The sequence below is a fragment of the Neofelis nebulosa genome, chromosome 3, assembly GCF_028018385.1.
Source record: "Neofelis nebulosa isolate mNeoNeb1 chromosome 3, mNeoNeb1.pri, whole genome shotgun sequence".
Classification (NCBI taxonomy): domain Eukaryota; kingdom Metazoa; phylum Chordata; class Mammalia; order Carnivora; family Felidae; genus Neofelis; species Neofelis nebulosa.
The window spans coordinates 35,709,135-35,734,718 of NC_080784.1; the positions used below are offsets into that span (position 1 = coordinate 35,709,135).

The following is a 25,584-nucleotide window of genomic DNA, read 5'->3' on the forward strand; positions in this document are numbered from 1 at the left end:
TTTATCTTAGGTGAAATAAATGAATGGACAGCATGTACTCAAACTTTGAACAGTGTAAATTGGGTGGAAAATGTGTGGCAGTTTGGAAAGGGAGAGAATATGGAAGGGATACTATATGGGAGTAGTGGGCAGGAGAACGACTCTCTTTGCCCTGGTTGGGGGATCCGTTCTGTACGGGGAGTCCATTGATGTGACTAGAGTGGGGCTGCTGGGGTCCAGCCCGCTTCTGCAATGGACCGGAACCGTTCAGATGAGACTTCAACCATGTCGGAGGGGTCAGTGCCAAGGAATCCCCCTACTCCGTTCCCAGGAGGCCGTTAAGACAGTTGGATGCGTTATCTGGTCATGCATTCATTTGATACATTTTAATTGAACACCAGCCACTGGGAATAAAGAGATTGAAGAAGTGGACAGCTTTGACTTCCTGGAGATTACGGTGGAGTAGTGGAGAAAGACAATTTCACAAATCGTTACTTTGTTACCATGGTGATGATTACTCTGAGGAGCAGTAGGCACCCCAGCTGGGAGTCAGGCCCAGGACTTGGCTGGTCTGCGGCCTCAGTCCCCCTGCTGGGTGGGAGGGGCCGGTTGCTGGAACAGGTGTCTTGCCAGCTTCCTGCAGACAGCAGGGCTTGCTTTCTCCAAAGAAGCAGTCTCTGTGACCTACCCCGGTGCTTTCAGGTTGGAAAATGAAACACAGAGCATTCGATTTTCCAGCAGCCTTGCGAGGCTCTTGATTTATAGAAGGAGGGCCCAGACAGACTGCAGGTTTTTTCCTCTGGTGGCTCAGAATGACCTCAACTGTCCACACCACCCACCCCGACTGGTGTCCATCCCATAGAGCTGAGGAGCAGAAGTCACTGCAACGCTTTCTCTCTTCCCTTTCATCCACCTGACCCGGTTGGAAGTCGCCAGATAGAGAATGCTACTTCTTATTTGGCTCCTTACTCCGTGAATTCCTGATTTGATCGAAAGGAGGTACAGTGTAGCCAGACTTTACTACTACTCTCTTACTGTTTACAGATGAAAACATCCAGACGTGTGCTGAGGGGTCAGATCAGCTTTTCATTCAGCTCAGTAGCTCCCTTAGCATCGGATTTTGAGAGGACAGGGAGGGTGTTAATAGCCCAGATGACGAGGGAGTGCATGGATAAAGCGTAGATGTTCTGCTTGTCCATCTGTAAGTCACACAGGTATGAAGAGAGCAAGTACTGCCTAGTTGTTTATTTTGCATTAAACAAAGAATAAAGGCGGTCTCTATTAAAATTTTGGCTTGGGAGCTCAGTCTTCAGCTAAGTTGAACTCCTAGCATTTGGATTTTTAAAAATCATAATTGGCTCATTCCAAAAATGTTTGAGGACCCCCTATGTGTCGTGTCTGGCACTAGGAGCCATGGGTAATACAAAAATGAGTAAGGCACAATTCTGCCATTGAGGGACTCACAATTCAAGGAGGTGGCAAAATAGATGCAAAGATAAATACTAATAGTATAAGACAGTTAGCATAAGTCAAGGACTGACTGACTGGCTCAGAAAGCAAATGCCAGGGGAATGAACAGGACGTCAAATCTCTGTGGATCAGATATTTGGGGAAGGGGGCTTCGTGGAGGAGATGGTGGTGCCTCTTTCCTCCTCTGTCGTGAGTGACAGCAAGAGACTCGCCTGTCCGGTTGGCCTGTGCATCCCAGGGCCTCACACGGTGCCTGGGGGGTAGCAGCACTCAACAGTCAGTTTTCAGATGCGCGGATGAGACTGTCCCTGAGGTCAGTAGGACTCTGACAGGAGAGAGAAGGAAGAGAGAACTGCAGGGAAGTTCAGCGCCGGGCTTGAAGGAGTGATATCCCTGACAGTGCGAGAAGGTCACTGGCTGGGAAAAGGGAAGGGGGAGGGTGGTATGGATCAGATCAGGGAGCCGACGGCCTGGGGAGCCACGGGAAGGTTTGGAGCAAGGCGTGGACACGCAGTGGGCAAGGTGGATGAGTGTGCTGGTGGCGTGTGTGAGGTGGCCGGGGGCAGCGATTTCCCCCTCATGGCCTATGTGAAATGGCAGAATTACAGTGCCTTTCTTTCACTTCCATGGCTCTCGGTGCCACCTGACTGGCAGATGGAGGTGGAAATGGGGTGGTGATGGATAGCCAGAAGGCATCGCTGGGTGGCTAGAGGTGTAAGGAGGGGAAGGTGCAGAAGACAGGTGAAGCTTGTGCCTTGCAAGCTGCAAGGGCAGGAGCCTCACTGGGGGGGTGGGGGTGGGTGGGCGGGGGGTGGCAGAGGAAAGGTTGAGGGTATCTTGGATGTGTTGGGTGTGAGTTGCTGAGGAAGGTGCCAGGCCGGTGGTTGGGAAAATGGATCTGTATCTTGTTGGGGTATTTTTAAGATTTATTATTATTGTTGTTGTTGTTATCTATTTTTGAGAGAGAGAGAGCACAAGTTAGCAAGGGGCAGAGAGAGAATCTCACGAGGGGCACAGAGAGAGAGAGAGAGAGAGAGAGAGAGAGTATGTGGAGCCCAAAGCAGGGCTGTGCTCACCCAGAATGGGTTCATGCTCACCGGATGTGGGACTCGAACTCACGAACTGCCAGGCCAAGACCTGAGCCAAAGTCAGGTGCTTAACCGACTGAGCCATCCAGGCGCCCCTAGAAGGCCAGTTTTTGAAACAGCTGAAGAAAGCCAGCCGGGGGCTTAGAGAGCAAGATGTAGGAACCCACCAGCAGTGGAGGGACGGGTCTCGCTAAGCGAGCCGAGGTTGTGTGCCATTAACAAGCCGTGCGTCCTAGTTGGGCTGACGGTGTGCTCATGTATCTTGCCGCCGAGGTCCTCCCTCCTCGACACCACCCCCTGGTTGCCTTCTCAGCTGGGAAGGCCTGGGCTGATATTCAGTGACAACTTCTAGAACAGGGAGAAGGAGGATAGTTGGGCGAAGATGGGGCCCTTACAAGCACGCCTAGGGAGGGGGGCTTTGCCCCTGGTGCCAAGCTTTCCGATCGTGAAGTGCGTCCTTGTAAGGCTTGCTTGCTTGCCTGGCCTCCCCCCCCCCACCCCCCATTATCTTTATCTGATGCAATCTTCCACTAGACTTTCAGAATTGGTGATTTTTCCTCATTGGCCATAGCCCCAGACTGTCACATTGTGAAATTTGCATTCACAGATGCTGCTAATGCAAATGTCATGCAGGCACAATGCTGGGAGTGCTGCCTTGGTGCTCCTTCCCTAGCTTTCTCCCCAGCAGCCCACTGACTGAAGCAGGGCAGGGTCCTGACCTCCCCGCACCTTGATTTTCCCTTTTGGAGGTGGGCGATCGTCACTCTCACGCCCCGCTAGGGAGGAGAGGAGTTCTGAGTAGGACAAGTCTAGAAGGTTCTGTGCATTCCTTGGAGGAAGGCCTTTTCGGAGATCTGGGTGAACTGTTGTCTCTGGCGAGAGAGACAGCATTCAGACTCGAAGTTTAAAATGTGCCGGCTGTCTTACCAGCTTCTGGGCTATTGGGCTTAATGTATACATTAACCAGCAAGTCTAGAGAGCTCTTTGTTAGAGAAGAAAAATGTGTATATGTTTTAGTGTTTCCAATCTTCTCTTTTGGAGTTGAACTGGGGGGAAAAAAATCCTAACGCTTGTGGTTATGGAAGAGATTCCACAGCAGTGAAGTAAGGAGGGAAGTTATGTGTGTATGTGTGTGTTTTCCTACACAGAGGTCTCTGAGCAGCTTATGTGAGCTCGTTAGCTAGCAATGAGCCCTGAATGGGTGCCACGAAGGGCTTCCCTGCCGCCCCCTGGCTGGAGTCCACAAGCAGCTGGGAGGCAGCTCTCCGCTCACGTACACACTCGGGTCTGACTCCCAGTTCCTCCCGCAGAGCCAGGGCGGAGGAAGGACTTCGAATGTGCAGGCCCCAGAGGAGCTGAGCCCCTGGCCTTGCCCCGGGGTGGGGGTGGGGGTGTCAACTCAATACCAGGCAATGGACAGGGTGTGGCTGGGAGGGCAGGAGGCCACCAGTCCAGAGCACAGGCTTGGAGTCAGAACTCAAATGTTCACCCTCGTTTACCTGCTTATTGGCTGGGTGAACTGGCAGAAGTTGCAAAACCTCGCTGAGTTTTCTCATTTTTCACCTGGAACGGGGGTGTGCCATCAGCCTTCTCCGAGGGTGTCATGGGGGTTGAGTGGGCACAGAGCCTGAACGCATAATGAATTCGTTGGTATTTGGAATTTGAGGGCCCTCGCAGTTTTCATCATTCAGAGAAGAGACAGGGCCCTGCGTTTGGGGCATTGGGAGAAGCCTGGCAAGGTCCATGGAGGGCAGACACTGTATTTTTTTTGAATGAATGAATGAATGAATGAAGCGAATTTGCGCCTGATGAAATGAGGGAGAAAAGAAAACATTCCATTTTGAAATTAACAGCCCTGACCCTGACCACTTTTTTAGGTGCTGGAGGGAAGGAGTCCCTCTGGACCTTTCCTGCACCGCATAGGTGCACAAACAGATGCACACTCCACACACATACACACGCGCGTGCACGCACACTCCACACGCGCGCGCACACGTGCACACACACACGTGCACACGCACACACACACACACACACACGGAGTTGGTGGAAGAATAAGGTCAAAGACAAGGACCAGGACACCTCGCTCTAGCACTTTCTCTTCTCCAAGCCTCGTTTCCCACATCCTGAGTCCACCTGCCCCCTCCCTCCCACAGCTGTCATACTTCTGCAGAAGACATGCCAGCCTGCATCAAGACGAGGGCATGTGGGTCTGCTGCGTCCCCTCTCCCACGGTTGGAGCTTGGATGTCCAGGGTCACATTGGACTTCTCCCCTTAGTGAGCTTGCACTGCTGCCCCATGGCAAGGGGGGAGTGGGGAGGGAAGGATCTGTGAATTTGGTGAAGTCAGGCCCAGCCTGCCGCCCTGTAGCGTCACAGGGCCGGTGCCACAGTGGTAACTTTCCTTCTGAGCATTACGCATTGCACACTGGAATTCAGCCCTGCCTCCAGAAGGGGAAAGGGGCAGGAGGGGGCTGACCCACAGGCTGGTCCAGAGCTCAGGCCCTTTCTTGGCTTGCCCCTGTCCACATGTCTTGGTGGCACAGGTCCTGTGGCCTGAATGGAGGCTGTAAAGGATCCAGGATCCAAGCTGGCAAACATAATCCTGCCCCTGGCGCTTTCCTTCCTCTCTGCATGGAAAGGAACCAGGGCCAAATGCCATCGCTCCCGGCCCACATACTTTCCACTGCCTTGCCGGACTGCAGAAACAGGGCCTGGCTGTGCACTCTGCAGCCAGGGCGAGGAGACACGAATCCCCGGGCACCCAAATAATGGTTCTGTTCAACCTCATGGTTCATTTGCATCCTGGCTGGACAGGGGCTCAGGCACTCAGGTTGCCAGGATCCTCCCTCCCAGCACCCCTGCCCAGCCCCACCCCTCTGCCCCGCTGGCCCAGCTCAGGGAGCTCCCCACACTGCACTCCCTGCCCCTAGGTGGTTCTTGGGAGATCAGTGGACTCAAACAGTTTTCTTATTAGGAAAACAAGATAGTGAGAGTTGTAGAGCACTTCATTCTATTGTTTGAGGATTAAGTAAGAGAATGTACCTAAAACGCTCCTTGTGGGGCTCACACACTAGTCTGTTAGTGTTATATTGCAGTTCATCATATCTGAGTATGGATTTGGGGCTGGGGACAGTGAGGGGGTTGGAGGCATAGGTGGAATCAGTCGTGACCGGCTGTGGGCACCTCACTAAGTAAATCAGGCATTACTATATATTTAAGGGACAAGATAGCTGTGTTTTTGAAGGAGCTCTGGTGGCTGCCCTGTGGCAGATAGAAGAGGGAGATGGAGACAGGGACTCAGGGAGCCTCGCAAGAGCCAGTGGTGGTGCCATTGGGCAGGGGCAGAGAGAGGAGAGGCTGGAACTGAGAGATTTAGGGAAGGAGCTCCCCTAGTGTTTGGGGGAAGATCCGGTGAGCACAGGTGTCACTAACTCCAGGTAGCCCCCCATTTCTCTCATCCAGTTTGGCCTCTCGAGGCCCTCTGTCCTTCTACCAAATTCCTGGACCTCTGGGGTAGGCTTGGGGCAGGGGCGTTGCCACTCAGTGTTAGGGTGTGGGGAAGAGAGCCTGCAGTGCCGTGAGGCAGGAGCCCCCCATGCCCAACCTTTTTCCACTTCCTCCTGTCGGGGTCCTACCTCTTTTATCACTTCCACAGAAAGATGGATGGGGGTGGGGGTGGAAATGGAGGCAAGGAGTGGGCTTTCGGAGGCCTCAACTCATTTGGAATCTTTCCTTCCATAGCCCGGTGGTTGTGTCCATCCCTACCTCCCTGTTGGGCAGGCCTGGGGCCCTGCACCTAGCTTCTCCTTCCCCTCTTCTCTCCACGCCATCCCCCTTCTCTCCTGGGATTTTCTCACTGAGGAAGGCCGACCCCCAGGGGACGAGGTAGTGTGCAAGATGGCACCACCAGCCTCAGGACGGCTGAGGCTCATCTGCCTGACACGCTTCAGTTTTACTGAAAGATTAATGGGGAGATACACACACACACAAAACCGACACGCATGTGCGCACAGACATGCTTTGGAGTAAAATACAAAATCCAAATTATTTTTAATATAGAACCGGAAAATTCAAAAAACACATTTTCTCTTCACTTATTCTGAGAACCCCCAGGAGAGGGCTGGGGCGCAGTGCTCTCTGGGCTCTTTGTAGCACGTAGGAGAAGCCGCCGGGGTCCTGGGGCTCCTCTCCACCTGCTCCCGAGCACCCCTCCGCCCCCCAATGTGCAGGGCCTGAGGGCAGAGGCAGGCTGGTACAGTCACCTCTCTGGGGCAGACCCGGCAGGTAACCCCCCTCCGTCTGTGCCTCCTTCTTCCCAGAACCTGAACATCCAGGTGGAGGACATCCGGATCCGAGCCATCCTGGGCACCTACCGCAGGCGCACCCCCGTGACAGAGGGCTACGTGGAGGTGAAGGACGGCAAGACGTGGAAGCAGATATGTGACAAGCACTGGACAGCCAAGAATTCCCGCGTGGTCTGCGGCATGTTTGGCTTCCCTGGGGAGAAGACGTACAACACCAAAGTGTACAAGTAAGGGGACTGCTCCAGCCTGGGCTTCCCGGGCCCTCGCCCTGCCGGGTTAAGAGTCAGCTCTTACCAAGCACCCCCAGCATAGGAAAAGTCCTCCCGCCCTATGTCATGGCGGGGGCCGCCAGTGTCCCTCCAGCAAGCCTGCCCTTGAGGAACTCCCGCTCCTGTGGGAGACAGACCCCCAAATGAATGATGAAAGTAGGGAGAGGGAAGGGTTAGGGCAGAGGCAAAGGGCAAGATGCTGCAGCCCACAAAAATCCCACCTCTCAGTGCAGACAGCCAGCTCAGTGACCCCAGGGCCTGAGCAAGGACAATAATACCCCGGCCGGACGGGGCAAGGGCAGTGCCAACTTAAGAAATGGTTACTTTTCCTCAGCGAAGATTATTCTGAGAAATCTGGAACTTTCCGCAACTGTCAGGAAATTGAAAAACGGTTGGATTCGATTCAGTTACTCCAATCCCAGTTAAACCTCACCTGTTATGGTTTCCAAAGTTGGCACATCCCAGGGGGCCAGGGGGTGGATGGGGGATCCGAGGGGAATCCAGTGAAGGGGTTGGGCCCTGTGACAAGCTGGCCGCTGGGGGACCTCGGTTGGTAGCGGGATCTTATCTCCTCTTATTAATGATAATGACAGTCTGTTTCTGAGTGCCTACCCCATGCCAGGCTCTGCCCCTTGTCATCGAGTTCTCACAGCACTAGGAAGTAGGAGTCTGCTTCAGAGTTGAGGCAAAGAAGTCAGAGAGAAATTGTAGAACCAGGATCCAAACACAGGCCTCCAGCTCCAGGGTCTACACTCCTGGAGAGGGTGTAGACTCACAACACCACGTCTTTCCTTTCAAACCAGGGACAGGGAACTTCGGAGTCAGGAGACCAGGCTCCAAGCCCAGCTCGTCCTCCAGATCCTTGGGTCAGTTCAGGCTGCATCCCTCCTTGGGTTTGGCGTGGCCGCCTTTGGTTAGAGCCCCCAGTCCACCACAGGGGTGACTGCTGGCGTCAGGGCAGGCTCACAACACCCCTGGGGGTGATCTTAGTGGCCATTCCCTCCCCCAGCCATCCCAGACATGGCCCAGACCTTCCTGGTTGCACAGGGCAGCTGGGAGGTGGCGTGGTCTCAGCCCTCGGAGTCTTTGGACAACTCCCGCCAGCTGGCCGGCTCCTTCCCTGGGGACACCTTCTCAGCTTTTCCGACCCAAGTGAGCCAAGAAAAGCAAACCCCTCCCCTGGCTGGCCCCACCAGAGCCCCCAGCCTAGTGGTAGGTCTGAGCCCAGTCCTAGGAAGGGGAAGGCTGCCACCAATTCAAGACCAGGCAGAACGTGCCTTGTTCAGATGGCATTTGAAAGCCATCTCCCCAACTGCGGGCAGTCCTGCGTCCTCTTCCTGCTTTCGAGGAGGGGTCTCGGATCTGTTTTGGCAGCTGCACCCCTGGTGATCCTCTCATGGGCTGGGTTGGAAACCCTCTCCTTGCTCCTCCCACTCCCATGTCTGTGGCTGTGCTTTCTTTTCAAAAGGGGGCAGGAAAAGGCTCCGAGGGCTGGGAGGCATCCAAGGTGTTGGTGGTGGATGGTGTTCTTGGCCAAGTTGGGAGATAATTAACCGACGCTGCTGAAAACCAGCTCCGACTCCTGACCTCTAGCTGGAGATGCTATGGGGGAGCGGGAGGGCGGGCGCTAAAACAACCTAGGGTTGTTTTATGTTAGACTCAGCTGACAGTCAGGCCCCAAAAGAGAAGGGCACACTGGGAAGCTTCTGCCTCAGTGGTGCTGTTAGGGGCTGTGATGGCAGCCGGCTGGAGGAAGTGATGAGCTGGGACTCCCAGGGCATGGCTTCAGCCCTCACTCGGTCCAAGCCCTTAGTCTGCATGGAAAGAGACACAGGCCTGAAGGGCGGGGGACTTGGAGGTCACAGAACCCACCTGCGGAGCCTGCGGGGGAGTCCAGTCGTGTCCTCCACACTGCTGTTACCTCAGCCCCAGCTCTGCTCCGCCTGGCTACAGGGCACAGGCCCCCGCCACGGGCTGGCTGTTGAGTCTGGGAGGTGATGCGGGGCTGGCCTGGGGCCAGGGTGTCTGGGAGCCATGCTCAGAGGCTACGGACAGCAGGGGCCTGGGGGGCCGAGTATCCCCGAATCTGTGACTTCCAGTAGCATCTTTCCCCAACTCCCTTTCGCCCTTCCCACAGCCCGTTGCTGCTGTCGCTGACAGCCCTCCCCCCCACTGCCTCCCAGGGAGGGCTTTCTCCCTTATGAAGGAAGCGTTTTCAAAGTGATTCTGTCTAGGGTGGGTATCTCCTGGTATCCACCAGGTCCAAAGGGGCCCTGCAGCCTTAGACATTCACCAGGGCAATGCCCGAGGCCTCTCCACCCTTAACTCTGCTAACCGGCATATCCGGTGGCTACTCGGAGGCCTCACCCCCACAGGGTCACCTTGAGTGGAGTCAGCTTCCCCACCAAGGACTGCTTTTCTGTGAGCTACATTCTGCTGTGCCCTGGGGAGCCATGGATGCTCCTTGACGCTAATGATGCCGAAACTTCAGGGCCCCTTCCTTGGGGCCAGGGGCATATTGTGGTCATTTTTTTTCTTCAAGCAGGATCCCGAGGTTGACACCGGTTTATTGATGTGAGCTAACTAAGAGATTCTGCGTCTAATGTCGCATCTCGGGCGTTAGGAAGAGCTATCGTGATTTGGTTGGTTGGCTGACACGGGGACCAAAATGTGGCCCCACTGGGAGTGACATGCAAATGCCCAATCTCCTTGGCTTCATGTAGAGGACGGGATTCCAAGGCTGAAGACTGGATGTTGGAGTGGATTTTTCATCTGAGACCTCACCCAGCCTGGGAGGGTCTGGAAGACCTTTCCCCGTGAATGAGGAATAAATTTATGAGGGAAACCCTGGCGTTCTTAAGAGCTCCCCGGTAGCTCTTCTCTGTAAGCCATCCCTCATCCTAAAAGCAGGAGGTGGTGACTGGATCCCAGGGCAACAGCACTCAAGCCTCTGAAGGCCAGGTGGGCGTGGTTCCCGAAAGACCAGCAGAATCAGAGCAGTAATCGGAACAATTTGACTCCTGCACAGCCAGGGCATGGTCTGGTTGATCATGATGTTCCCAGAAGCGAAATGGATAGGAGGTCTTACTCATTCTTTTTTTTTTTTTTTTTTTTTAAGTTTATTTATTTTGACAGAGAGAGAGGGAGAGAGAGCAAGAGAGGGGCAGGGGTGGGGGCGGGTAGAGAGAATCCCAAGCAGGCACCAGACTCTGTTAGCGCAGAGCCTGACGCGTGGCTCAATCTCACCATCTGTGAGATCATGACCTGAGCCACAATCAAGAGCTGGACGCTTAACCGACTGAGCCACCCAGGCGCCCCCCAAATTCTTTATGAACAGAAAATCTAGGTCAAGAGAACAAAAATCTAATCATATAAACAGAGGGTCATGCCCCTCAATCAATTCCCAGACTTGAGCCAGCTTACAGACCCAGAACCCTTTGAGTAAAGGGCAGGCTGGGTCCCCTTGAGGAAGGGGCCAAAAATTTACACCATTAATCAATTTCCCAGGCTTCCCCAAAGGGACTGATGGCCTTTCACCAAGATAGCTGTGCACTGGGGAAGATGAAATAATCAGAACTTTTGGGCACGACTGGACACAAGCTCTGAAATGACACTGATTCTGGGAGACTCAAAGATCACCATGGCCCTCCAGTCAGAGTAGGGCCTTAAGTGGGTCAGGTGATCAATGGGGTTTTAGTCTGGGCCCATCTCACAGTGGGCCCAGTGGGTCCCTGAACCCATCCTGTGGTTGTTTCCCTAATTCTGGAATTCATCATTGGAATAGACATACACAGTAGCTGGCAGAAGCCCAACAAAATCTGGCTTCTCCCTTGGCTGGGGAAGAGCCAGTAGAACTTTTCATTTTTAATGTTTTATTTACTTTTGAGAGAGAGCATGAGCAGGGGAGGTATGGAGAGGGGGACAGAGGATCCAAGGCAGGCTCCGCACTGACAGCACAGCGCCCGACGCGGGGCTCGAACTCATGAACCGTGAGATCACGACCTGAGCTGAAGTTGGATGCTCAACCAACTGAGCCACCCAGGCGCCCCCCAAATTCTTTATGAATAGAAAATCTAGGTCAAGAGAACAAAAATCTAATCATATAAACAGAGAGTCATGCCCCTCAACCCATTCCCAGACCTGAGCCTTTTCAGGACTTTTCATTTGTAACTGCATCGGCCCAGCTGAGCATTCGTCCCACTACCCTGCCATAGGCTAGACACCTCTTTCTCAAGCAGGCTTCCCCCTTGGCCCAAAGCTGCATCTCATTTCAGTTGCTCTCCAGTCACCGGGCCTGGAGCAGGCTGTCCACCCATCATCCACCAGCGCCTCATATCTGCACCCCCTGGGCCTGGCCCTGGTGAATCATGGTGGGGGGACGCTGCTGGCATCGTGGAGGCCTGTGGAAGGCCACGGTGCATTCCCGTGAGCTGATGTAAGAGGGAAGCAGGGCTGTCTGGGAAAGGCAGGAGCAGTTATGTGTTTGCTATGGTGCTTCAGTCTATATTAAGAACTCAGTACATCTGTTCGTGGGCGAGGGCAGTGCTCACTGAAAGCTGGAAGCAGAAGGAGGTTTCAAGCCAGTGGGGTCTGGCCAGCCCTTGTGCAGCTGATAGCCCCCGAGTGTGTTCTCTCGCCCAATGTTGGGGGGTGGGTCATGAGGAACAAGCTGTCCACCGCCCCCCAAATGTGTTCTCCAGTCCGAGGTGGTGGTGGGGGGAACAAGCTGGAGGTTGTTTCCGAGTGCAGGGCCTTGTATCCAGGAAGTGGGGAGGGGCAGTTTTTCTCGGAATTATTAACAGTCCTCCTGTGTAGTTCTCCACTCTAGGCTATGCAGCAATGTTGAGCACACCTCCTGAATTTTCCAGGATAGTCCTTTTTTCAAAGATTCTGCGTCATGGTGCCCACAGGGACACCAGAGTTGTTGCCAGTTGAAATTTTTAGTTAGGAAAAGATACTGGTTTGGGGTGCTTAGGTGACAGCTCAGAGCCTAGAGCCTGCTTCAGTTTCTGTGTCTCCGTCTCTCTCTCTGCCCCTCCCCAGATCGTGCTCTCTCTCTCAAAAATAAATAAACTTTAAAAAAAAATTTTTTTTTAAAGCAAGAAAATATTGGTGGTGTCTGTAGGGTTTTACCTTTCTCTATGTTCACATCCCATTCACTCTGAGACAGAAATTTCCAGGCCTGCTAACCCAGCAGAAACAGGGCCCCATTTCTGCCCCATCCTGGGCCAGCCTGCCCTGGGAGGCCCTTGCACTGGGCAACTGGCAGCAATGCGATCTGGCTCTCTCTGGCATCTCGCAGGTTCTTCCAAGCAGGGACAAGCACACAGACCCCGGAGAGCTGGGCCGGCGTGAGAGGATGGTCCTCCCTGCCCTCCTCCTCCGTAAATCCCACCCCTATTCAAAGCCTCGCTCAAACCCTGCTGCTCATTGAAATTGTGTGTCATCATTGCAACCACAGGGAACCCTCCTTTCTGTTTCTCCTTTAATATAGTTGTTATTTATTTTACAAACGCATATGAAGCCCTTCCTGTGCAGTTTTAATTGCCTCACCAGCATTCGCTCATTTCCTAACAATCATATAAAGTAAATCCCGTTGCTACTTCTGATTTGGAGATGGGGAAACTGAGGCATGGTAACCTTTCCGCTAATCCATTCATTACCTATTGGTTGGTTATTGTTTTAGAAAACACTGTGACTCGCCTCGATCCTTATGCTGCCTTCCAGAAATACATAAAAAGGAATCCTTTACATGTAATACAGGTTATGAGTTCCCTGTAATACAGGCTATGCTATGGAGATAGCCTCAGCCTCACTGACTCCTGGGTGAACATTTGATAAGGTCTGTGGCCGAGTTTCATGACCATTATAATTCCCAAGCAAATTTTACTTTGATTCAGCCCACGGGCTGCTTTAAGACTGTTCTCGTTGCTTCTCATTGGATTTGGATTTACCCCTTTAATCTTGCGTATCGTATCGTTGGGAGAGAGTTTAACATTCAACTTGTTCTGCTATTGACACAGGCAAGGAGCAACAATGAATCATGTTGAAATTATCTGAAGGGTTTGGGTGAGCGACCATCTGGTTTGCCCGAGACTGTGGGTTTCCTGGGACCAGGGGTCTTATCTATTTTAGATCCCTTTTTGCATTTCCTTTTATAGGCTTTAACGCTGTCTCACTGCTAAGTCCCTTCTCTCCTAGAATATAAGCTGCCTGGGGGAAGGAGGCAACGTCTGTCCTTCCAGGTCCTGCTCCCCAGTGCCCAGCATGGCGCCCCGCATGGCCAAGGTGCTCATTGGGTGCATGCCAATTCAGTGGGGCTGAGTTCTAGATGCAGGGACCATGCACATTCCGTTCCACTACTAGACTTCAAGAAGCCAGCACCGTGGCCGGCCCGGTGCCCGACACCCAGTCACAGAAGGAATGAGGGGTGGTGGCCGTGGTGCCCTGGTCACCTGCCCCCTCTCACCCTCTGCAGAATGTTTGCCGCCCGGAAGAAGCAACGCTACTGGCCATTCTCCATGGACTGCACAGGCACGGAGGCCCACATCTCCAGCTGCAAGCTGGGTCCTCAGGTGTTGCTAGACCCCGTGAAGAATGTCACCTGTGAGAATGGGCTGCCAGCTGTGGTGAGTTGTGTGCCTGGCCAGGTCTTCAACCCCGACGGGCCCTCGAGATTCCGGAAAGCCTACAAGCCAGAGGTGAGGATGCATGCAGCGAGGGGTCTGGCCACTTGACACATGGATGGGGTGGAGGGTGGCATTTGAGGGAGCAAGCAGGGGCCCTCAGGAGGGAATGAGGAGAGCCAGCCCTGAGTCAGACCACTCCCCTACAGGGCAGGAATGTAGTGGGACACCTGTCAGGACTGGCCACACCAACAGATGCCACCTCTAGAGGGTGACAAGCAGCTGGGCCCCAGCCCCCAGTCATCAGCACCCACATCTGGCCTTTCACCATTGCTATTCCACTCTGAGATCACAGTCCCCTCTGTGGAGGCCACACACCAAGGAGGAGAGAGCACCTCATTACCCACGGTCACAGGCTCTGTGTGCTGTCTGCTGGCCCCACACAAAAGGCAGGGGGCGGGGGTCCTGCTCCGTTCCCAGAAGAGAACAGTGTTCTGGAGTTGTTGGAAAGTCAGTATGATTCTCGAAAGTGCATGGAATCAGCCACAAATGTTTCCAAACGTATTTTGGTTTGTTCTGCAAGAGAAAGGACAAAAATTTTTAAAAGCCTTCACCAAGACAGAAAATGAAAACCTGTCATCCCCATGTCTGTGTCACCTGTACCCGTCGGTCATGTTCTATGTTTGTAAGTCAGCAGCACCTCTGTGTGCACGTGCACGTGAGGGCACTCCGGACATGTTGATGCACGTCTGCTCACATAAATAGCACCCCCGTTTCCACTGTGTGATTTCTTAGGACAAGTGAACCGGGTTTGACGCAGCCTCTGAAAAAGAGAAAGTGCATTATTCTCTCTTCCCTGAAAATCATTAAGAGGAGATTCGTTTTTCTTTTTCCTACTCTTCCCTTTTTCCTATATCCAAGGGTCTCTGTGATGTGCATGTTCTGGAAACTGCTCACATGGGGCTGGTGGATGGGAATAGCACAGGGAGGAGAAGAGGGAAGGGTAGGAATGGTGGCTGATCGTTTATCAGGGAATGGTTCCCTGAGCCAGACAAAACCTCGACACTCACCTGGGCAGAGGTGAGTTCCAAGTCAGCTCTGACCACGTCAGGGGGAAGAGGAGGGAGAGAGGCCATGATGGGGGCAGATGGTGTGGGCACCAGGTGGTGGTGCGGGAGGGACAGCCTCATGCTGTGTCTCCTTCCCTCTCCCTGTCTCTCCCGCCTTTCCCCTCTGCCCTCTGTAGTCTCTCCTCCCCACCAACATCTAAAGACCTGCTTGGAAAGGGGGTGATAGCGCTCATCCTAAGGAAAAGGGAACCCCGGGCAGGAGTGAAATAAACCACGTTGGGTGCCCCCTCCCAGGCTGGGGGTGGTGTGTTTGGACCAAAGAAAAAGCCTTCAAAGAAAGGACTGAAATGAATGCTGTGAGCCCAGCCAAGGTCATGGGAACTATTTGGAGTACCTTCCTGACTCTTCCAGCAGGCGACCGTCCCTGCCCCCTTGGTCCCCACAGGGGCCTCCAAAGGGGACAGACCTGCTGCAGGGTGCATACGTGCAGCCAGGTGACAGAGGTGCACCTGGACGGTGCCGGCCCCCCGGTAGCCCCCCCACACCCTCCCTTGCCCCCCCTCCAGCCCACCGCCACGTGATTTGATCGCCACATCCTTCCTACAGCCTCAGCCTGGCCCACGGCGCTTTCCTTATGTGTCATCCAGAACACCAGACCCTACTGTTTTGGAATTCCTCTCGCTGTGTGGTTTAAAGCAAAGGAATCAAATTCATACCAAATGAATTAAAAAAAAAAAAAAAAGAGAGAGAGAGAGAGCAAATGAGCCTTACATCACATTTTCCCTTGGTTGCTTGCTTTCCTCCAGGGCCAGCTGACTGTGTGGCCACTGCCAGCCTGGCACGGGGTTATTTGGCCCTCTGCCTCCATTAAGCTTGGTCTTGGATGGTCTGCTCCCTAATAAATGATCAGCCACCTTTCCTACCCCTCCCTCTCCTCTTCGCATGTTCTATTCCCACCCACCAGCCAGCCCCTCTGAGCCATCTCCAGAACGTGGAAATCACAGCTTCCTGTGCTGGACCGCTTGGGCACGGGGTGGGGGAGGGGAGAGGCCGCGGCTCGACCGCAAAGCAAACGGGCTGCAGCCAGCAGTTGTTTTGAGTTTGTTTTCTAAAGCTAGAACAAAGGTTCCTGAAGCCAGTGGGTGTTTTGCACGCACCCCTGTCCCTCTTTTCTTCTCCCCCTAGTGGCACGGTCAGAGCCGTCCTGTAAATCCAAGTGCTATCACTGCACGCTGTCCTGCCATGGCAGCCACGAGGTGCAGTCAGTGGGGGAGAGCAGTGTGGCCGAGTGGGAACCTCGGCTGGAGGATGGTGACACAGGTTCCCTTCTGATGCCTCGGCCCTCAAGGTGGCCGGTGTACGTGAATGCTGACAAACAGCACCTCCAGCCAGGCCGGGCCCTTGGTGGGTGGGTAAAAGTTGTGGTCTGAGGACCACGTAGGCTGGAGGGGAGCAGTGACTCTGGTCTGATCCACCATACATAGAACGGCTGCAGGGGCACCCCACCCCCTCTGTGTTGAATCAAATCAGCATCGGCGAGAACTCAGAGCCTCGAAGCCTCTGAGCCCCCACGCCAGCACTCACATGCTCAGGCGTGCACACACACACACACACACACACACACAGGCATGCACGCACTTGCACACACATCCACACACGGGCACAGAAGTTGATGCAGACCAGCGTGTGTAGGCAGATGGAGTCAGGTGCTCCAGCTCCCATCTTGTAAAATGTGATCCAGTGGGATCAAAACGCTGGTGCAGGGTGGGTCTTACTCTTGTGCAATGAAATAAACCCTGTAAGGTGATTGGGCTTCCAGGCTGTCCCTGAGCACTTGGGGGCATTTAAACCATAGCCACTCATCGTCTCTGAGTACCTGGTGGGGCCACATCTTCTGAAGAGTTGGGCTGATTTGGAATTGGAGTAGAATTGCGGGGGCGGGGAAGCAGGAGCAGTGGCCGGGCACTAACGTAGCCCCTGGACACGTGGCAGCCTTAGCCAGCACAATGTCTGTCCTCTAAGTCATGGCCTTCTTGGTTAGACCCATGCTATAGTTCCCTGTCTCCCCGCTCCTGCTTCTCATCTACCTGCAGAGCGGGATTGTTGGAGTGTAACCTGTTCAGTGCCCTGAAGTCCCCCACAGGGCTAGACCGTAGCGCTCTATCAGAAGCAGGGTGGAATTATGATCCATCTGGAATCTGCCAAGTCTGGGGCAGGAGCTCCTCTCCGTAGCTCTAAAGCTTGAGGTTCTGGAGGGAGGGGGTGCAGGGAGGTACTGGTGGTAAGGCCCCTGAGCCAAGCATGGGTTGGGGTGACTAACTGATGAGGGTCCCAATGGGCTCCTCGACAGTCCAGGACAAAAGCTCCAGGGGAGGACCGCAAAGCAAGTTTGCAGCACAGCCAACGTGCAGAGGGGGCATGTGCACACCTCCCGCCCCGTGCACACGCACGCGCACAAATCTAGCCCCGTTTCAGCTCCTCGCCGAGGCACCTGTGTTTGGGGTGGGGCGGCTGGAGAGGGAGGGGAGCGGGCAGTGACGGCGTGCCGAGTGGGCATCAGCTTTTGCACTCAGCAGGACCGTGTGTCCCTTCAGCAACCCCTGGTGCGGTTGAGAGGTGGTGCCAACATCGGAGAGGGCCGAGTGGAGGTGCTCAAGAACGGAGAATGGGGAACCGTCTGTGATGACAAGTGGGACCTGGTGTCTGCCAGCGTGGTCTGCAGAGAGCTGGGCTTTGGGAGTGCCAAAGAGGCCATCGCTGGCTCCCAGCTGGGGCAAGGTAAGGAATGGGGCAGGGGGCGAGGGGGCGTTCTGTGGCCTCTCTTCACAGAGAGCATGGCGCGGGGAGCCCAACCCAGGTGCGCTGGCCTTGGGCCTTTCGGGGTCTTCTTGCTGTGCCCCCTCCCACTCGCCGCTGCCGCTCTGTTAGAGAATCCCTGGCCGCTCCCCCAGCAGTCAGAGCTGGAAGGGCCTTAGGGAACACTGAGTCCCCCACTGTATGAATTTGGAAGCTGAGGCCCAGAGAAGGGAGTGAATAACCAAGATGAGACAACAAATTAGCAGCCAGTGAATACTCTAACAGGGGTCTCCCGGCTCCCAACCCGGTGCTCCCCACTGTCCCACCGAGAATGCTGGAATTCTCAAGGCCTTCCTCCAGGACAGGGCCTCGGAATTCCTCAGGCTGTGGACCACCCCAGGCACAAAAGAGTCCCAAAAGTCATCTTTCTTTCCCGCTCTGGTGCGGCCCCACAAACATTCTCTCCCCGCCACCAGAGACTGGGAACAGAATGCCCGTCTCTGGATGACACGCGACGCTAATGAGAAGGAGCCTGGTTTTCATTAAGTGTCCTGAACAGATCTTTCATTTAAGCAGAGACCAAAAGTATAAGAAGCTTTCGAGCTGGTCGTTCCGTTGAGAGCACCGAGGCAAACATCGCATGAGAACGTGACAGATAGCTTCCTTTTCCGGCAAGGAGGGTGGGGCGTCCCGTCCTGTGGGGAGAGGATGTTTCCATACTGCCGGACGTGAGGCCATCACCCCACAGAAAGGAATGTGGTGAGGTCAGCGGTCACATTGGAGGAAGTAATAGCCCGGTGGACTGGAGAGAGAGTCCCGGAATCATAGATGGCACTGCTGAAGGGGACCTCAGTGCATCTGGTCCAACAGACGAGGCCTCAGGTGCTGGAGCACAAGCTTGCAGTCATCCCCATAGTTAGTGGTGGAGAAAATCTAAAACCCAAGTCTTTAGCTCGCTCATATTTGGGCTTCTCCCTGTGTGCCCACCTTGGCCCAGTCCTCCTCACGTTCAGAACGCCTCTCTACCCCCATTCTGCAATCCCCTGCAGTTTCCTGGGCATGCCCTGAAGGTTAGGGGTCTAGGCTGGACTCTAACCTTGCATCGTGCCATCTGGAAGCCTCAGTTATACCACACGACAGTCGTCCTCCTCCCCTGGTCATGATGAGCTCTTTGGAGTTCCTTTGGATCTCGAATATTCCCACAGTCCGTTTTATTGATTGGCTGATGTGTCGGTGTGTGTTTCCCCAAGGCCTACTGTACAAAGACCACTCACCCTGAGGAATAAATAAGCACTGGATGACATAAGCATTCCATTTATCATGGGCGTGGGCTGTTGACCTAGTTATTTCCCTGCCCAGAGCAGCCAATGGTTTCCAAGGACCTGCAGAACTCTGGAGAGAGAGACAGTTGGCATTTTCAGTGCTGTCCTGGAAAGAACCACTGGATGATTTATTATCTCCTGCCACTGTGGGCAGATCAACTCTGCTAGGCAGAAGGGGGAAAGTCCACATTCAGTGTCAAGTCACAGAGCAGACAGGCTCAGTTCCGTTCTGGCTCTGGCTGGTGGGCCAAGTGACCACACCCAGAGTGAGGGTGTGAAAGGCAAGGACGGGGAGGCAGGCGATCTCAGTCCTCGTCCTGGGCCTGCTACCTACTTTCTCTGTGACCTTGAGTAAACTCCAGGTCCTCAGATTCTTCACTGGATTCACATTCGAGGGTTTATCTGGCTCCTGCCTCCTGTGGGTTCCCTGAGACCTGCTCTTCTCACCGGGACGGGTCAGAGTCAGGCACTGTGCTATGTGTTCTGCGACCCCCTGCACATATCTGGGCTCCAGCTGTCTGTTTCCACAACCACTTCCCTCCATGAGCAAGTGCTGCAAGAGGGGAGGGCCTGTGTTCTTCGTGCTAAGTCTTGCCAGCTTATAGTGCCCTGGGATATTCATTTTATGAAGAAAGAATGAATCTATGAGTGAATGAATGAATGAATGAATGAGTTCCAGTTGCATAAGTAGGGTCAGCTGAATGAACACCTGGTGAAGCAGTTTTAACACTCTAGACCTTAGCTGTCCAGTACAAATACAACGTGAGCCACATAAGTAATTTTGAATTTTCTAGTAGCCTTGTAAAAACAAATAAAAAGAAACAGGTGAAATTAATTTCAATAATATATTTTCCTTAATCGAATCTATCCCCCAAATTATGATTTCAACATGTAATCAGAATGAATGCTGTTAATGAGATAGTGTACGTTTCGTGTACCAAGTCTTTGAAATCTAGGGTGTGTTTTATACGTGGAGCACATTCCAGTCTGGACCGGCCACATTCCAAGCACTCAGTGTGGCCAGTGGCAGCCCTAGAGCAGTGGCTTTAAAACCCTTTTGCCTGAAATCCCCGAGCAGAAATGCCATGCATATAAAGCCGAAACAGAAGTTTCCAGAAATGATGCTTACCTCTCTAACATGCAAAACACTACGCTACGTCCTGTTGTATTCTACCGTGCTCTTAGAAGTGTGATTGTCACCGGCAAAGTTGATTCTGGGTCTAGAGTCCGTGACATCGCTCCAACACGTTGGGCTTCTCCCTAGTACCCTGCTTCTGTCCCCGGCCTGTGGTCACCTGGGACAGCGTTTATACGTGGGGAAAGAGCAGGGCTAAGGTGGACGTGGAGAAGCCATCGTGAGGAGGAACAATTCAGGGGTCAGTCCAGAACCAGGAGTAGGTGAGTGCTGGGAGTCAGGATGCAAGTGAAGCCCAGGTCCACAAAATGAGCCAAGAGCCCACAGGCAGCACTGGGCATGCTCAGCTGTACACTGGGCGAGGGTGTATCTAAGTTCGGCTGGAAGGACACAACCAGTTGTTAGTCGGAGTCTAAAGCATGGTAGGCTCTTGCATAAACCTCTCCTCTCCTGGCCAGTCCAGTAGCTCAGTGATTCATAAGCATTCGTTGTTTGGGCTGGGCCCTGGAATGGAGAATTCGTTAATTCCACAAACATTTATGGTAATGGCTTCTGCTCCCCAGGAGCTCCCGTCAAGTGGGGGAAATTAGAAATAACCTCAGTCAAAGGTAAACCTGTACTAATAGAGAGGTGATGAGATGTAAGGGAAATACTGAGAACATTTACCATTTCCTGAGCCCCTGGCCCACCCCGCCAGATAGATTTTATTATTGCCTTTTATGATGAGGGAGGTGAGACTCAGAAAGCTCCCGTCACTTCCCGAGGAGGAGACGCAGCCCGACTGCTGGCCCATCACCTCACCAGCGAGAGGTGTAAAAGAAAATGCCGCGGGCAGGGGCAAGGTCGCGTCCAGCTGAGCCCGGGAGGAGGAAGGATCTGAAGTGTTCCTTGGAGGCAGGCCTCTACCTAGGTCAGCTCTTTAAGAGGAGCAGGGCTTCCAGGAGGCAGAGGGAGCATCCCCACGTGAAGAACCAGGTGCTTCTAACCTCTCCGCTCTTTCCCCAGCAGCCCTCCTCTCCCATCCAGCACATGGGGTTCTCTCTCCTCACGTGCCTCAGAAACGGAGCGAGATCCTGCGGTGGGGTCATGCTGCCTGGTGTGAGTGCTGGCTCCTCCATCAGGTCCCCGGTTTCCTCATTTTACCGAGTTGCCATGATGATTGAGTGCGTTCATGTATGCAACGTGTGTAGGACAGAACCCTAGTAAGCGCTCAGTGAACATGGGGTGTCATCATTGCCATTGTCGCCATCCTCCCCCTGACGGTCCTCAGGCAAGCCCGGCATCTGACTGGTACTCAGTCCGAGGTGGCTGCGTCTTTCTGTGTCCATCTCACTCCCTGAGCTGTGGCCCCTGCCCGCTTCAGGGGCCCTGTTTGGCACCTGTGGTGCGTCCCAGCCTCTCCACTCCAAGTCCTTGGATGCTTCCAGCCATAGTCAGCAATGTGTTTTTATCAACTATATAACATTCCAAGGAATTGAAAGCTTTATTGTTTATGAATTTCCAAGGAAAGGGAAACTTGGCTCTCACTTACTAATATGGGTTGTCCCGGAAGTTCATCTTGGCCTAGATACCGAGTGTCTCCGGAAACCTCCTCAACGGAAATGGGACACAGGCACGGCCTGTGGTCGGGGGCCCACCAGCCTAGCGGGGAGGCCGACAGGGAACAGAGAGCCACCTGAGTGCTCGATGGGAGGGGGGCCCAGCTTAGACAGGGATCAGAGAGGCTTCTCTAAGGAAGTGGCCAAAGCCGAGCCCTGAAGGATGAGCAAGCTGGTGAGGAGGGAGGAGGGTGGGCCAGGCAGAGGGTCCAGGCAGGGGAAGAGGTCAGCTCAATCAAGCAGCCAAAGGAGATGGCGGTGTGGCAGACGTGGGAGGAGCAGGTGGAGCCAGACTGCGTAGGTGGAACCGGGCGCTCGGGGGCTGTGGATTTCACCCTTCGATGCAGTGAGAAGCCATTCTGGGGACTTACGATGGGGAGTGACACGATTCAGTATGCATTAACAACCCTCTTGGGTTGTCTTGTGGCGAATATTTGGCAACGAGCAAGCAGGAGGGAGCCTGGAGGCTGTTGCCTTTGTCTAAATGGGCGATGACAGAGCGGGACGAGTGTTGCGCCGGCAGAAATGAAAAGCACCCGGAGTTAGGGAAGTGAGTAGAATGTGTGATGGATTCCCTGGCAACCACAGAGGAGGAGGAGGTACCAGAGGTGACCTCTGGGTTCTGGTGAGAACACCAGGCCGGATGGATACCACTTTGAGATGGAGAGGGCTGGTGGAGAAACAGACAGGAGTAGGTCCTTCTACTGGACACGGAAGCAAAGGGGATGAAACGGACAGCTCTTCCAAGAAGTTCACCCTGATGCAAATGAAACTGACAGGCCAGAGGGTGGGCTCAGGGGAGGGTGGTTGTAAGATGGGAAGTTTGAGTGAGCGCTGAGGGGCAGGACCCCAGCTAGAGAAGGATGGTGAATGGGGGTAGGAGAGAGATGTGGTCACAGGTGGGCAGGGACCACTGTGGGGGTCCATGCAGCCCAGAACTCCTAGAAAGAACTAGACTTAGGGGAGCGCCTCGGTGGCTCAGTTGGTTAAGCATCTGACTCAGTCTCAGCTCAGGTCATGATCTCACGGTTCATGAGTCCAAGCCCCGAGTCAGGCTCTGTGCTGACAGCATGGAGCCTGCTTAGGATACTCTCTCGCTCGCTCTCTGCCCCTCCTCTGCTTGCTCTCTCTCTCTCTCTCTCTCTCTCTCAAAATAAATAAAAATATTAAAAAAAAAAAAAGAACTGACTTTGATCCATGTTGATGGGCTAGGGCTAGACAGAGGGTGGGTAGCCCTGTGAGCTGAGTTCAGCCGGACTGATCAGTTTGGGCATTCTCTCTCTTCTCTCTCCCCAACAGTAGGGGCCTCCCCTTGGTTATCTGGGTGCCTGTGAGAGAAGCTTCTCTGCATGTTCACCATAGGTCATTTACTGGATGGCCCCTCTCTGCCTTGGGGACACTGACATGGCCAGTGTCCAGGGAACACTGGCAGTAGATGGGCTGGGGAGAGGAGAGAGGACAGGGTCTCCCTACAGGCTCCCTGCGGGCCACTGTGTCCCTCCTCAATGAAGGGTAACGGCTCTTAGCAGGTGGCCTCTCCACACGGCTTCTTTGCTCTCCTGGGTCAATACTACCACCTTCCCTTCACTCCTGCTGGCCTCAGGACCTTATCTGTGTCCCACTATGAGGGGCTTCAGAGGCTTCTGAGTATTGGACAGTCTGCGGTGGTTTTGTGATTTCCCCACACTCTGTCCATCTCTTTGTTTTCAAAACCCCCTTTTCCAACTCTGTCCAAATCATCCAGTTTGAGGGTGCCATCACTTTCCCGCGGGGACTCTGAATCTACAGGGATAGTCACCCCTGTGAGGTTCATAAATGCACAAGGTATTGAAGTTGAAGAGGAAACTTAGATGTCTTCTCTTCCAGTTCCTTTATTTAAGGAAGAAAACCTATTCAGAGAGGCTGAGTGGGTTGGCCAAGGTCACACAGGAAGTTAGTAAGCACATTTGATTTGCTTTTATGGGAGGAGTGAATCCTAAGACAAGAAGCAGGTCTCTCCAGGGAGAGGAGGCCTGGATCCTTGAGCTGATTATGGGATGTAGTTGGAAGTTTTGAGGATGGAGAAACACATTCTTACTGGCTAAGACTTTCTTGCCCATTCCAGAAACTTTCCTCCGGAAGCTGCCAACAGCACGTGTTTATTTCCTCCCCCAGGGATAGGACCCATCCACCTCAATGAGATCGAGTGCACCGGGAATGAGAAGTCCATTATAGATTGCAAATTCAACGCTGAGTCTCAGGGCTGCAACCATGAGGAAGATGCTGGTGTGAGATGTAACATCCCTGCCATGGGCTTCCAGAAAAAGGTGAGGGGATTATGTTCTGTTTTGGTGACCAAGCCCCAGAGAGTATGAGCCAGGTAGCCTCATTCTGAAGGTTTCTAACATGCAGTGTTAGAGTGCTCTGATGATGAACTCAGAAAGGGCTTAGGCTCCACTGCTGTCACCATTAAGGACATTGTCACCTAGCATTCGTTAAATGGGCCAAGTGAGAAAACGTATGTATAAACACCGCTGTCCTTAGTGGCCCATGTCGGGCATCCAGTGTGTGCCTCTCCCTGTGCTGGGACTAGACGTGTGGTGTGATCTCAGTGCAGTCCCTTCTGTAAGGTCTGAAGCACCTGGGACCCCCTTGGCATGGTCCCTAGCCAAGTACCCAGAAGAACTACATCGACAGCAGGCCTACAAATTACACACATGTAAGCACAATATAGACAGTATTTGGGGACAGAAGACTGTATTTTGGTAACCAGAGGGAAATAAAGGGGAAACTTAGCATTATACCAGAGACGCACCCGTCCTTTCCTGAGATGGAGTCACTAAAAACCTACGTTGTGTGGCTAGCGTGGGTGATCTTTCCACAGGGGTAGCCAACAAGATGAATTCCTCTCGGGCTATCCCATCCTACAGAAAGGCCCAGTACATCCTGTTTACTGCTCTTCACTACACCATGAACTTGTCTGGGTCCTGTGCATTATCTGCTATAGGGCCGGCGTGTTGGAAGGGTTTCTTTAGTGCTTATTTTATTTTTGTATTTTTGTATTTTTTCAGAGAGAGAGAGAGAGCATGCAAGCCTGAGCGGGGGGGGGGGGGGGGGGAGCAGAGGGAGAGAGAGAGAGAAAGAAACTTTTTTATTTTTTATTTATTTTTTATCTTTGAGGGTTGCTTCGGTTGGAGCTTGATAGGGGGCTCAATCCCATGACCCTGGGATCATAACCTGAGCCAAAATCAGGAGTCAGATGCTCAACCAGAGCTACCCAGGTGCTCCTTAAGCACTTACTTTTGAAAACGAGCAAATGCGGGGGTGCCTGGGTGGCTCAGTGGGTTATGCCTCCGATTTTTGATCTTGGCTCAGGTCATGATCTCATGGTTCATGGGTTCAGGCCCTGCACTAGGCTCTGTGCTACTAGCACCTACTTAGGATTCTTTCTCTCTCTCTCTCTCTCCCTCTCTTTCTGCCCCTCCCCTGCTCATGCTCTCTCTCTCTCAAAATAAATAAGTAAACATTATAAAAAATAAAAATAAGTAAAAGTGAGCAAATGCAGACATATCAGGGTGCAGGATGGTTCCCCAGTTGGGTTCTTGCTTTGACAGTGATTCTTGACCTTGGCACCAGCATGCCAAAGACACTACTAAACTGGTCAGCCGCGGCATGTGTTGTGCAATTCACTGCCCAATGGGGCCAAAACCGTGAACCCAACAGTGCTCAGCGAAGCCATGCATTTGCCTGTGGGCAAGTAGGAGCATGGGCCACAAGCCCACAGCCACGGGGAAGGCTCACCACCGCTAATTGTCTGGCGGCATTCCAAGATAGCCATAACAGGGCTATGAGAGGTAACATGCCACATGTCACAGTATGCTGTGGCACCATTCACTTTGGGCTGATTGGAGTTGGGTGGGGTGGGGTTCCCAACACAAATGGAAG

General features: G+C 53.4%; 1 protein-coding gene across 1 annotated transcript in view; it reads left to right on the forward strand.

Annotated features, from left to right (window-relative positions):
* The window catches only part of LOXL2 (lysyl oxidase like 2), a 90,438-nt gene that overhangs the window by 41,896 nt on the left and 22,958 nt on the right, over positions 1-25,584 (forward strand). The window contains exons 4-7 of the mRNA XM_058720309.1: positions 6,860-7,071; positions 13,592-13,814; positions 17,404-17,587; positions 23,815-23,966. Of these exons, the coding sequence (XP_058576292.1) occupies positions 6,860-7,071; positions 13,592-13,814; positions 17,404-17,587; positions 23,815-23,966 (771 nt within the window). The remainder of the gene's footprint in view (positions 1-6,859; positions 7,072-13,591; positions 13,815-17,403; positions 17,588-23,814; positions 23,967-25,584) is intronic.